Here is a 14,126-nt window from a genome sequence, read left to right on the forward strand (position 1 = left end):
GCCAGGCTGCAGCCCCTGTTCCGGCTCCTCACAAATCTTTTATTACGTTTTTGGTTGCATTTTTCCCCTCACCTTTTTATTTATGCACTCCCCATCCGTGGCCTCACAAAGTCGCAGGATCTCCCAGTTAACCTCCTCCTGGCCCTGGCTAAAACAGCCATCTATAAAACCAGAGAGAGGAGGTTGGCCGATGGAGTTTCCTGTGACTGTGGGGCTGTTTTCCGATCCTCGGTCCATTCACGTATCTCGGTGGAGTTCCTCTGGGCGGCGTCCACTGACTCCCTTGATGCTTTTGAGGAGCGGTGGGCACTGTCTGAGGCTCTCTGCTCAGTGTCCCCATCCGGCTCCCTTTGTTTTGACCCTTTGATTGGGGGAGAGCATAAGGGACCCCAGCCCCAGCCATTGCTGCTGCGGACACCACCACCTTAGAGGAGTCCTTTCACACATGGGTGCATGTGCCCCCCCCCGGTTGTTCACCCCACAGTCTGCCCCTTTTGTTGGGTGCTTTCAGAGGAGGGAATTGTTGGTGACACTCGGGCGTGGCACCAGGTAACTCGAGGGGGTGGCAGACCTTGAGAGTCGATGAAGCCCCCTCACTCTGGACCACCAGGTAACTCGGAAGGGTGGAAGACCACGAGAGTCAAGGAAGCCCTCCAGCTCTGGGCCCAGGCAAGCTTGACCACTTCCCTCCCCTGAAGCTAATGAGAAAACAATTGTGATTGGTTGCTGTGTTACACATTGTATATGCTGTTGTTTTGTTTTGTAAGTGTGTTATGCAAATAAAAAAATACCTTTTTTGCTTCCAAAAAAAAAATCACTCTTCTGTAGCCATCTGGCCTTACTCTTACTCTACTGAATTCAGTTTTATGAATTGTTTTTTTAAGGAAAAAAATAGGGAAGCCAAAACAGAATGTAGCAGAGCAACAATGCTGAGATAGCTACACCCTGCACTGAGCAAGTTAACAGGTACCAGTTGGCTACAATCCGCATGTATTGAAAGCAGAAAACCTCATACTCTATGGCAGTGAATATTTCCCATGCCTGGTTCACGTGGTCTGAACTTTAGTTAATTTCAGAACAGGTTTTCCCCCAACATCAAACTTGAGGCCTGATCTAAAGCCCTTTGAAGTCAGTGGAAGTTTCTGGCTCGGGTCCTTAGTCAGTCTCAGTGAGGACTAGGAACATGCCACGTTTCAGGTTATGAAGATCAGCTGTGCGGCAATACGTGTGAGAAAAGATGTGATGATTTTTAAAACCCTTTTTCCCATTAACACAACTCAGCACAAGCAATTTCCCTCTGACCAGCAAGAAAATAAAACTCACCTTTGGGCCAAGAGAGGGAGTGCACAGGCTTGGTAAATTACATCCCCAGGGAGAATGTGTCAGAGAGCTATGAGCAAGCAAAACCAGGAGGCTATAACTGAAGCCATTCTGCAACCTTAACTAAAGTGTTTGTTACCAATGAATGCACTAATAAGGGGCAAGAATTGTCATGTGGTCATGGCAGGTCACCTTCAGGGGAGAATTTCAACAATAGCAGATAGAAATGTAAAGAACTAGGGTGAAAGAAAGAAGCCAGCAAAAAAAGTTCCCTTTTTATATGAATAAAATTTTATTGAATTTTAGACAATTAGAAAGAATAAAGAAAGAGGAGTGAACAGTCTCATGAAGGGTAGAACCCGAAGAGTTTTCCCAACCCCTGAAGCAGGGCTGCCAAGGGGCAGCATCCCTTTAAATGTCACAGAGGAGTTGTTGCAAAAGCAGAGAGAATCTGTTGGGATTTTTTTCACATTAGGATTTTGAAAGCTGCTCTCCCCCTCCAAGCAGTCAAGGGAGAGACAGACAGCACAGTAGGAAAGAGATTGCTCTCTGTGAAAGGTGTGTAAACCAAGCAGCCGTCTGCCTGGGAGCTTTGCAATATCTGTGGACAGAGTTGGGGGGTGGTGGTTGCAAGGGTGATTGGTTTTTGTTTTTCTTTAAGCAAAGAAGGCACAAAATCTCAGCCAAACTTCAAACCCATGCAGCCCTCAGTGCAATGGCTGTGCTCACATGGAGTCCAGGAGCCTCCCAACAGTGTCTGTGTGATCATGAAAGAGATGGCCCCTGCAGCATCTGTGCCATATAGAAGGGAAAGCAGGGGAGGAGGAAGAGGATGATAGTGGTAAATTTATACAGCTTCCTCTTCCAATGTAGGGTCAGGGATAAGGACAGCAGCCTCCCTTTCCTAGGGCCAAGGGGGAGCCTCTGGTGCTTTAGTGTGTGTGTGGGGGGTCCCTTTAAGTATGTCAGTGTCAGCATTATGAAGGAGGTACCTGTGGATGTCAGGATGTGGCTCCACCCTCCTTGAGGCAGCAGGCTCCAGCCCCCTTAGGCTCCAGCCCCCTTGTAACAGCAGGACCCTCAAATGGTTTAGACCCTCAGCTTTGATTAAGGCTATTTAGTCACAAGAGAAAAACTTGGCTGTATGTGAGGTGTGGCCTGGAGGCAACAGAGCACCATGCACATCTGCCAGTGTGAGGCACCCCAGAGACCTGTCCACATGGCATGGAGGGAACGGAGCAGATAGCTAGAACACCCGCCGCATGGGCCTGGCACCTCCACAAGCCCCCTGCTTTCACTCTTTCTAAAGAGCAGTATTTAAAACCAAACCCCGACAACCCCAGCATGGGAGGAATAAATATGGTGCCTCAGTGCCAGGGCCACTCCCGCCGCCCCCCCCCCCCCGGTTTGACAAGCACCGTGCTAGGACCATGCAGGACAGCCCCAAAACAGCCCGGTAGGGAGACCCTGCCATGCAAAGGCCAAAGCTAAGCCCAGCTCATTGGGAATTTAAGCCACAAGCCCAGAAACAGCGCAGCTCTTCAGCCACGGAGACTTTTGGCCAGCCTGGCAGGAGCTGCCTGCTGCTTCCTACCCCACGCGACTCCTTTACGCCTCTGAGAAAACTCCCGCTGCAGCAGCCGCACAGCCTCCTTCCAAGCGGCTTTTTGGGGAACGAGGCCCCGATGGCAGCAGTTTCCAAGGAGGCAAATGGGGCTCCGGAAGCATCCAGAACTAGTGCAGGAAATTGTCCGGTGTGGAGAGAGAGAGACGGAAACAGAAATAAATAAATAGAACTTCCAAGCCCATCCCCCACCCCATCTGCTCTGGCTGGTGGGTCTGTCTCTGCGTTGGCCCTTTGAAATCGGCCTGGCATGGCCAGCATCTCCTCGCTCACCTCTCTGATTCCATCGCCCGTTCTTGGGCTGGCAGTGGGTGCGTGAGCAGCAGAGCTGATGTCCTCCTTCCCCTGCCCCTTCCGGCTCTCCTCCTGAACCCCACCCAACTCGCCCACCCCTTGGAAATCAAAAAACGCCAAACTCCACATCAGGTGGAGATTAGAAACAAACGCGCATCCCCTGCAAGGGCCTGGCACCCTTGGGGCCCCTCCCTTGGCCTTGGCACATCTGTGAGATCCAGCTGATGTGGCGGAGCCCCCTGAGATTCTGAGGGCGGCGTGGCGAAGAAAGGACCATCGCATTGGTAGGTTAAAGTCTAGTGAAGGGGGGCGGGCACTAGGGAGAAGCATGTCTCCCCCTTCATCCTGTTTCAGGGAGAAAGAGGAGGGTCTCTTGGCCAGATCTCCACCCCATCTGGTACGATAGCTTCTTGCTTTCCTTACACCTGCTCTCACTTCCTACACCAGGGAGCCCGCCCGGCTCTGGGCTGGCACCATGACAGGCACAGCCCCTATCCGCTCCAACGTCGCCTGGCTCACGGCATAGGAGCGTGTGTGCTGAGGCCTTGGCTTGCGGCTGACTGAGCCATTGCTCCTGGCTACCTCCTGTGGGGAAGGTGCCGTGCTGGCTGTCACCACCAGCGTCTTGGGTGGAGCTGGGGACGGGTGGCCTCCATTAGCATAGACAGGGCGAGTGTTGGTGCTCCCAGAGCGGGAGAAGGGCTGGCGCACGTCGTTGTTATTGCTGAAGCGGGTGAAGGAGTTGATGGCATGATTGGCTTTGGGGTCATTCCAGTAGCGGCTGTTGTAGGTGTTGGAGGAGGTAAGGGTGTCATTCTCTGAGGATGATGCATCACCATGGAACGCTTTCATGGCCGAAGAGCATTTGGGTGGCAGGTCGTCCTCCCTAGAAACAGAGGGCAGGAGATCAGAGTCCTGTCTGTGACCCCTTCATGCCCCTGACCTCCTTCCACAGAGCAGGGCGCAGTTTTTCACACAAAAAATATTTGGCAACAAATACTGATTTGGTGACACCGAAACATTGTGTGAATTCATGTTGATTTCACTGAACTGTCTGTTTTGTTTTGTTTTGTTTTGGGGTGGGGGAGACATCAAAAGAAAATTCAGGTAAATTAATGGTTCCATTATCAGAGTTCTAAAGGAATTCTTATTTCAAAATGTCCTTTAATTTTATTTTTAAAACTTGTAAAAATGCTCAAAATCAAAATGAAACAATTTGTTTGACCCAAAATGATATTTTTTAAATTTGCTAAAAATTTCAAACAGTTTTGTGGGCAGGGGGCCTGAAACAAGGTGGGTATTTTTCATAATTGCTAACAAACCAAAAAATCTGTTACTCACCCAGCTCTACTGGCAGCGGTGATCAAAGGTGGCAGGTGATGGATGCAGTAACCAAGGGCCTGATCACACCTCATCCGTCATGACTCTCATCTTAGTTCTTATTAATTATCCCACCTGCTAGCATTGTGCCACTGAGGCAAAGATCCCATGGGAAGCAGCTGTGTGTTTGCGGGGCGAGGATGCTAACCAGGGACAGGGCTGTAACCTTGGACAAAGTCTCTTCTCTCTCCCCAGAGCCCTCCCCCACTGCTCTTTGGTACCATGGCATAGGATGCCTCACTCATCTTATACCCACATTCATCCCTTCAGTTTTGAAATCTCTCTCCCCACATAGCCACTGCTGTCAGCCTCCATCCCCCTTGTGTAAAGACAGGGTATGCAAAAATCTCCCACCCCCGCCGCCTCACCTACAAGAATTCAGACCTCCTCTGCTCATCCAAAAATTTGCTATCTCTATCATTTGCCTCCATTTTCTGGATGCAGGTGCTCTTGGCAGCCCCAGTGAACATCAGTGGGATTAGCAGGGGGAAGTGAAGATCACTCAGAGCCAGCCCTGACCCAAGGTTCATTGCCATCTGTCTGCCCTGAGTCCAACCTTATCTCATTGGGAATCTCCTCCTCTTCTTCCTCCTTGTGTTTGTTCTTCCAGTAAACCAGTGCCACAGCCACCAAGACAATGCAAACAATGAGCACAACTGCACCCGTGGCAACGGCTCCAGCAATCAGGCCAACACTCCGGGGATGAGCTGTGGGGGACATGGAACAAAAAGGAAAGGAAGAAATCAGGGTTAGGGTGCAAGCTGGAGCTCTACTGGTTGGAGCTAGGGAATAACATGGTGGCCCAGATGGGTCTCCATCCCCACAGTCGTGGGCACTAAGATCCTACCCCGTAGAGGTGTGATGGCTCGGGGTATACATGGTTACACTGGTCACCAGAGCAGAGCTCAACAGCATGGTCAAACCTCCCATTGGAATGTACTTACGTGCAATGACTTGCAGGTCCAGAAGGCAGGTGCTGGTTCCAATGGCATTAGAAGCCACGCACTGGTAAAGACCTGACGACACAGTGCTGATATTCCGGAGGGTGACCGTGCCCTGGACTTGGTCTACACAAGCAGGAAGAAAAAGAAGGATTTATACATAACCTCTCCAGAAAACCATGAAAAGGCAAATCCAGCAAATAGAGAATTCTGGTGTGAGACTCTTAAGAGATAAATAAATTAGGAAATAACTTTCAGATGGAAGCATCTCACACACACACACACACACACACAGATTAGATCTTAAGGGGCTTACAGTAGATGTTTCTTTTTCTTTTTATAGATGAATTTTTCTACATGAAAGCTTGGGGCTGATATTGTGCATGAGAAGAGAGCCAGGCAAAATACAAGCAAGGAATGTGTAACCTTCACCACACAGCTCTTCCCATAAAATTCAATCCTGCCCTGCAGTCCCCTCTGCTAGTCCAGTCCTGGGCTCTCCATACAGCTTTGCCAATGCCCCTCACTCCTGTTTTATACAAAAATGAAAGGATCCCATACCAACTGAAAGTCTGGAGTAAGTTAAGGTAGAAGACTAGAAATAGGCGGGTTGCCGTTTGGCCAGTACACCAAGACAAACTTCTATGTCTCACAAGTGGTACCATGGGATTTTTTCAGAACCAAAAGTGATCAGGGCCCTAGCTTTATTTCACATCTGGAGGACAGCTGATCCAGAAGCACAGCACCCCTCGGCACAACACTGGGGAATAGGGGTAAATCCTCAGATTCAACAAATTGCAAAATTCTTCGGGTGATCCTAAGGCTACGTTTCCATAATTTCCAGTCCTTGGCTATTTGAGTTTACTTTGAAATGCATTTTAATCTGTGAGGCCCCCAAAATCAGTAGTAACCTGTGAACATTTTGGCCACATTTTTTTTTTTTTGTTGAACAGTTGTAGCCCAAGAGGCATTTCCCATATGAAGAAATACTATAGTGAGAATGGCCACTAGAGGGCACCCAAGACACTATGGCTGTCAAGTCACCCTTTTATTCCCCACATGGTACCTTCTTTACGAATAAGTGACTGTGCAGTGACTCAGGGGAGTCTTGATAAGTCGTGTCATCACTGGCAGCACAGACAAAACCAAGCAAATTAGCCACCTGGGGAAGAGGAAGATAATAGAGCGAGCACCTTGCGTGGCAGTCGGGGGTAGCCTGGGGGCATTGTCCAACTTCTCCCAGAGGTATGTCGGCCGAGGGATGCCTTCTTCTGAGTTGCAGGTCAGGGTGATATCACTGCCAACATCCAGGGACCCCTGAATTCTGCAGAGCGGAGCGGAAGGAGGAACTACAATGAGAGCAGAGGGGAAAGCAACAGCATGTCAGGAGGCATATCCAACAAAGGTCCTGGGTTCTTGTTGCTCACCCGCTGCCTATGAGTGTGCCCCCAGGTCCAAGAAAACAGTGTCATGGATGTGAGCAACAGCGTGCAGCTGAAAGGCAGTGAAAGGGCAGAATGGGGAAGGGGGGAGACTGACAGGGAAGTCACAGACACAGGAGCCCCACTAAGACTCTGGCACGAAAAAGGAAAGTGTAACTTTGTCCTGGCCACTTTGCATTTGACCCATGCCTGGGAAGAAGAGCATCTGCAGTTCCCTCGCTGGGATCACATGATAAATCCTTCCTTCATTAAATCCTCCTGCTCCATAGCATATGCTGGTTACGGGCTGAGGACGGGAAAATGTTTGCCCCCATGAAACAGTAATGGCACATTGGCCAAGTGAATTACTGGGGGATCTACAACCTACTCTGAAGCACTCAGTACAGGCCACTTTTAGGGGAGAGAAACCAGAGTCAAGAACCACAGGTCTGTTCCATTCTCTTGTTGTTATGTAGGAAACTGTCATGGCCTCTTTAATATACCTACCCGCAAGACACCCTCATCCCCTCAATACATTCCCCAAAGCACCTCACATCCTAGCCCCAAGAGCCCTTTGTCCCTCCAATATGTACACATGCACAAGATACCTTCCCATACCCCCGAGTACAGCCATCAGCCCCACCTCACAACCTACCCCCAGTGTTTCCAGGTCACCCCCAACAAACACCCATACTGTCTTGTTCCTCGATGCATATCCCACCACACACATAGAGAACTCCCTTGTCTCCCCACTCCCAATACACACACCCAAGACGGTGAGTCCAATGACTCCAATGTTCCTGCCACCTCGGTCTGGAAGGTTGTTGACCAAACACTGGTACGTGCCAGTGTCCGAAAGCTGGGTATTGTTGATGAAGATGGAGGCACTGGTGGTTGGCATTGTCCCTGCAAACCCCACTCGCCCATGGAACTGGGGTGCACCACCAAAGATCTGCCCCCCTTGGTAGAGAATAACCTAGAAAAGAAAGAAGGATTGGACATCTCTCTGTACTGGCTGCTGTGAAGAAGCAAAGTGTGTATTACAATGAGGGGCAAATCAGAAAGGGCCAGCTCCTTATGGACCTCAGTGAAACCGAATGCCAATTGACAGTAGCTCCCATGCGGATGCACCGTGATAGCGGATTTCCTCTAAGGGATGATAGCACAGGAACTCAGCAGTGGCCTCAGAGGCAGAGTGTGTGTGTGTCAGTAACACACTGCGACGGGCTCTCTTCTCAGAGGCAATGTGCCAGGTTCCCAAGTGTATTTCTCTGACTGGATCTGGGATGTCTGCCTCCTCCTTCTCCTCCATGCGATGTCAGTATCCACCAGGTGGGATGGACTCTGAGAGAATGAATCTCCGTGGCTTCCTGAGCTGCAGCCCTGAGTGTTTTGTTGGAGACAGGCACTGGTGGGTGAGCAGCCAGGGTCACTTTAGTTCTCCCCTTGGTGGAGCTGCCCTAAAATGATTTGAAACTGCCCGTTCAGTTCATTGCAATGATCCTCACCACCAGGCAGCCAGGCCCCAGGAAATAACAAAGGGGTACAGTCATTAGTCACCGATTGCTAACACAGCTGGAACAACAACATGAGCTGCTGAAAACCAACCGCGCTTCACTGGTGGATTCCAGAATTCACAACGGAACCTCAAATGCCGAGGGAGGTGAGCTGGCCTGGGACAAGTGAATTTCAGAACAAGGTTTTCTAATGTTTTCTAGCCGTCTGAGCATAAGGCCCAGTGGTGCTCAAACTATGGTCCCTGGGCCACCACAGAGATATTGAGTCCCTCCTGATGTCCTTCAGAATGAAACCTCACAAGCAACAAGCAATGGGGTGTTAGGAGGACTGGTGGGTCCATGAGAACATCTGTCTCTTAAACAGTGTTCTGCAGAATGGAAGTACTGCAGAACCCCAGTACAAAGGGATCCATCATCCTTTCAGCTTCAGCCTCAACTGCTTCCAGATCCTCCAGAGCCACCTCCGATCCCACACCACAGAGTGCCCCAAGCTGGGCCATTCTCCAAGTGCCCCATTCTACCCACAGAATATCTGGAATCCAGAGCAGCTCATGCTACACTGGACACCTGCCCAGTGTGTAAGTCAAACCAGAACAACTGAGGAGACAGGATACAAGTTAGGTGCCAAATAAGGTAGTGGGGAAAGAATTAGAAACACGAGGCAAGAGTAAGGAACACAGGGCACATACAGCAACATGGGAAGAAATGCTAGGACACAGGGTGACAATTGGAGACACAGAAAGATGTAAAAGCACAGAGGCAATATTGGTTATAAAAGGGCAGCAGAGCTAGATGGGATGACGATTGAGGCACTATAAATTCTGCCAAAGAACCTCAGTCCTGACCTTCATCACCCTACTGCTCCACTGCCCAGGAAGGCTTTGTCTTCTGGGATGCCCTATCCTGAGTCAGGAGCTGGTGATGCTAATGCAGAAGTCCAGCTATTGCACAGGTTTTCTGCACTAGAATCCAGACGGGTGATCAGACAGCCCACACCCAACACACGCATCCCTGCCCAAGTGGTGTTGATGGGACCAGGGAAGACAAAGACACAGAGAGCTCCATGTTCCAATGAAGACTGGTACCTGTTCCGGCTGGTTGGCGTTGGAGAGGGGGATGACCATCCAGATGACATTAAGATTAGTGAGGGCAGCGCTAGTGGTGAAGGTACAGGGCAGGATTGCTGTCTGTCCCCGAGCAACCTGGATACTTCCTGAGCTCACTGACACCTCCAGGGGGCTCACCAGACCTGTAAAGAAAGGGACACAAAGTTCAAACATCCAGCCCCTTCCCTGCGGTCTTGCAATGCCACCCTTTTCACGCAGCACTATTCATGAGTGCGGCATGGCACCAGCATTGAGCCAGGGACAGCAGTCCCTTTCCAACCACCACAGGCCAAAAAGGGCGACCTCGTCCCCCAGTGCTTTGCAAAATGGAGCCATTTTCCCCAGAGCCATTGCAAAAGGCAAAGGTGAAATGGCGGCCATCTTAACTGAGGACATTCTGGCTTCAGTCCCTTTAAAAATAACAGGGCCCATTTTGAAGACAGGGAAAAATCTGCAAGAGAAGCTAAGCTGTCCTAGAGATAATGAACGGCATTTGAAAACCCACCCAACATCGAGAAAGCGGGCACTTCTGAAGTTGCCCAAGAAGGGAAACCAGGTACAAGGGTTTTAACAACAGGGTAGTGAGATGAGAGAGAAACAACTCATGTTAAAGGAGACATGCAATTAGCTCTCCATTTTTTCTCCAACAAAATCCAGTATGAACAGGAAAGTTTTCTTGATTGTTTTACATTTAAAAGGGTTAAAAATAATATCTGTTTTTAAATCCCAATTTCTTTCTGTGTGATTATAATGGCTCCTGACGCTGAAAGAACAGATTGAAGCAAAATGACTTTACAGAATTCACTTTTTTTGCATTTTATTCAGGCTGGATAATGCAAGTAGCCTGATCGGCCTCACTTTGACTCCGAGTCGTTTTCAGTTTCCAGCTCTCATGCACTGGCTCAGGGCTTCAATGTTTGGGTTGCAAACCATGCAGGGAGAGATTTAAATCCATACAGCCAAACTCTGTCCATATGAAAATTAACAAGAAAACTCTGCAAAGATTTCTATTAACATTAGGTTTTTTTAAAAAGGTTTTTTCCCCTCCCACAAAATCTAAATATTGGGTTCAAGCCACCAACTCGCATCACTTTAAATGCCAATCAGTCCTTCTCACGTTTAACCTATACGTGAGGCCTCTATGGGGCACAGTAAGATATTACCAGCTATCAGATCTTATCAGGATGCTGATAACACCCAGCTGTACGACTCCTGACTACGGACAGCCTTGCCACCTTCTGTCCTAATGAAAGGGGGTCAGAAATTTTCCAATGGAACATTTTTCTGTTGGGAGGTGCCCATGTGGGTTGAAATCAAAATGTTCTGGGGAAAAGTGTTGATTTCTACAAAATATCAATGGAAAACAGATTTCGACACCTGCCTCATTTTGTGCCATCTTGCCCACTCAGCCTCCTTGGCAGCCTGGCTGGCAGGCTAATGGGGAACAAGAAGCTTGGAAGTCAAAGTCGCCTTTCAGTTCCTTGGCACTCCCTGGTTCCCCAAACTGTCCAACTCCTGGGGCTCCAGGCAGCTCTGGGAGCCTCAGAAATGTTTTTGAAAAGGTCAGAGTGACATTTTCGAATTCCCCTTCTGCGGGAAATGTAAAAATATTATTTGTCTGCCCTGTTTCAGAATTCTGTTTTTTATTTTGAATTTCAGAATTTCCTGCTGAAACATTTCAGCCAGCTCTTGTCCTACTATCGGAGAGAACTTGGAGCTGTGGGAAGAAACAGCTGGCTTAAGTTCAAGCCAGCAAGCTACTATCAGGGGATGTTGGCAGTAAGCGGAAATAGTAAGAGCTAGCAGGCATGACCTCCCCTCAGGACATGGCCTCTGCCTTACAACCACTAAGGCAAAAGGCAAACTTAGGATCCTTTTGGACTCCTGACTTGCTCAGGGATGGCCACACAGCACTAGAAGCCAAAATGCCAGAAATGGTCCCTTCAACTTAGGCAGGTCAGGAGATTGCATCCGTTGATGTTACCCTAACGTGTTCCACACTCTGTGTCACCAAGACTGGACTATTGTGATGCAGTTTATCTAGGGCTAAACCCAAAGGCTACTATGAAGTTTCAACTGGGCCAACACACCACCTGCTAAAGAGGAGAAATATATCTTTGCCCTAATAAAGTATCTTAAGAACCCAGCCATTGACTGATGTATGTTCTCATCCTAACATGGGGAGCCAGGGTCTTCAGTGATGCCCACTGTAGTCTAATGAAGTAATCCTTATGAGCCTCGCAAATAGAGGGAAAAGGCTGTCCACAAATATTCATCTGAATTTGAAAAAAAATGTGGATTCAGTCATGTTCATGACTCTTCCACGTTCACTGTCTACAGACTCGCAAGTGCTCAAACTTGCTGATGACACTACTCAAGAAAAGGGAATTTTACACCTGTGTATTCGCCAACAAAAACTGTTCCAGTTTGTGGTGCAGGATTGTTACATAAGGCATCCAATCAGGGAAATGAAATAACATCATGTGGTTTATGTAACCAACTAGCATGGCACAATTGCTAATACTTGCAACAAACTGCAGAATAATAAAAATACTAAAATAATTCTGACAACAACATGCATCATTATTTCCTTTCAAAATGTGAAAATAATTTTGAATGAAGAACACATTTAAGAATTTCCCAATCACTTTGTGAACAAGTCACAAAAAGAAAGAAAATGGGGATTATTTATCCAGCTCTGAATGCATGCCTGACTTGGAATAATGACCACCCAAATGGGAAGCAAAGCAAGCACCGCACTCCAACGTCTACACTGCAAAAAGGTGTGCTAACCCAGGGTAAATTAGCAGCAAAGCCACGGCAACTTGGCTTTTAACTCAGACTGGCAGCATGAGTTCAACCCCAGGCTGCCCTAGAGTCTTTAACTCAAGCTGCTAAACTGAGTTAAAAGCTGAGGTGCTGTGACTTCACTACTCTTTTAACTCCAGTTAACTAACGTGGGTTAGCTAACCCAAGTTACGAATATGCCTGTTTTGGCAGTGTAGACACACCCTGAGTTACCAAAGCAGCCATGGAACAGGTACCTGCTCTGTAGGAGGAATGGGGCTCCTTGTTATTCCTGGCATTGGTTATCCCACACAGCTCTGCCAATGCCCCTCAGTCTTGATCTGCAGTCTTCCCTACTATTCCAGCCCTGGGCTCCCCACGCACAGCTCTGCCAATGCCCCTCACTCCTACCTTGCAGCCCCCACCCCTCTGGGATCCCAGTCCCCGACCACTCTTCCAAACAACTGCAATGCTGAAGTGCAACACTCCCAGCTATTCCAGGACACAGTCAATCAGTGCTGCTAAACTGTGTGGTGTGGTTTTAGAAGAGGGCACTAGGGGATAGCGGAGACCCAAACACATTTCTCTTGCCTAGGGTACATCTGAACCTGGACGTGCACTATACGAATTCAGTGCACTGCTCGATACCTTCCCTCCTTGCTGAGCTGCTCCACTCTCACTCGGCCACCTTGCCCCACATTTCAGGCGCTGCCGTCGCCCGGAGTGTTCCAATGCTGTCAGCTGCTCTTTGGCCCCGAGTGCCCAGGATGCAGGAAGCAGATAAAAGACAAAGATTCATGTTGCTAAGCTAAGTGGCACCTGCAGGGCTCCAGCTGGGGAAAACACACGCAACAGCTTCTGACAAGCAAACTTAACAAAGGTGACAGGGGAGCGGGAGACTGTGCGTGTGCAGAGTTATCCTGCACCAATGTAAACAGAGAGACCAGCACACACACAGCACCAGGGGGTCAGTACTACAAAGTGACTCCTCTGCCAGGGAGACAGTCTAATGCCGAGTGGAAACAGCAAAGATCAAATGCTCTTTACAGGCTCCTCATTTTAGCATAAGTCCCCCCTTTTGTTTATATCTCAGACAAATAAAAATGATTATAATAAATATCTACACACAAAGACACGCATACCCCATTGGCAGACACGCACAGACACACCAACACAAAGACACATGCAGACACAATAATACACATGCCCCAGCACAGCCAGATGCGTGTGCTGACACACACACATATGCAGACACAAACATAGACATGCATGCAGATGCCCTCCCATTACTACAATGTGAAGGGTTACAAGTTTAAATGTTAAAAAACCAGGAGTTGCAAGTGTCTCGTTTCCGCATTGAACAAACTCGGCCCATTACCTAACCAGGGGGATGTAGATTTTGCACTTAATATGAATATTAAGGTTTGGATTTTCAAAGCAACCTAAAGGAATTAGGTGCCCCATTTGGGCAGCTAAACCCCTTAGACTCCTTAAAAATCCCAGGCTAATATATCAGATTACACACCAGAACAAAAAGCAACAGACAACTCGGTGAAAGTTGTGTTAAAGGCCCCCCTTTTATTAAAATGAGCATCCCCAAGCATTCAATAAGCTTAAACTGCCTGTCAGAAGCAACCGCCTCTCCCCTGTAAGCAATAATCACCTGGAATCGATTCCAGCTACAGTAGCCTCTCCTAGCTTTGGACTTCAATGTCCATAGGTGCACACTGGATATT

At 48.6% G+C, this 14,126-nt stretch overlaps 1 protein-coding gene across 2 annotated transcripts in view; it reads right to left on the bottom strand.

Annotated features, from left to right (window-relative positions):
- Positions 1-1,598: 1,598 nt before the first annotated feature.
- Positions 1,599-14,126, bottom strand: part of IGSF11 (immunoglobulin superfamily member 11) — a 149,506-nt gene continuing 136,978 nt past the window's right edge. For both annotated transcript variants that reach the window (XM_084637762.1, XM_084637761.1), the window contains exons 2-7: positions 9,583-9,746; positions 7,749-7,956; positions 6,753-6,908; positions 5,563-5,685; positions 5,175-5,325; positions 1,599-4,124 (exon numbers count right to left, since the gene is read on the bottom strand). In XM_084637762.1, the coding sequence (XP_084493888.1) occupies positions 3,677-4,124; positions 5,175-5,325; positions 5,563-5,685; positions 6,753-6,908; positions 7,749-7,956; positions 9,583-9,621 (1,125 nt within the window). In that variant the 5' untranslated portion in view covers positions 9,622-9,746 and the 3' untranslated portion in view covers positions 1,599-3,676. The remainder of the gene's footprint in view (positions 4,125-5,174; positions 5,326-5,562; positions 5,686-6,752; positions 6,909-7,748; positions 7,957-9,582; positions 9,747-14,126) is intronic.

Source organism: Lepidochelys olivacea (genome assembly GCF_965140295.1).
Source record: "Lepidochelys olivacea isolate rLepOli2 genome assembly, chromosome: 1".
NCBI lineage: Eukaryota > Metazoa > Chordata > Testudines > Cheloniidae > Lepidochelys > Lepidochelys olivacea.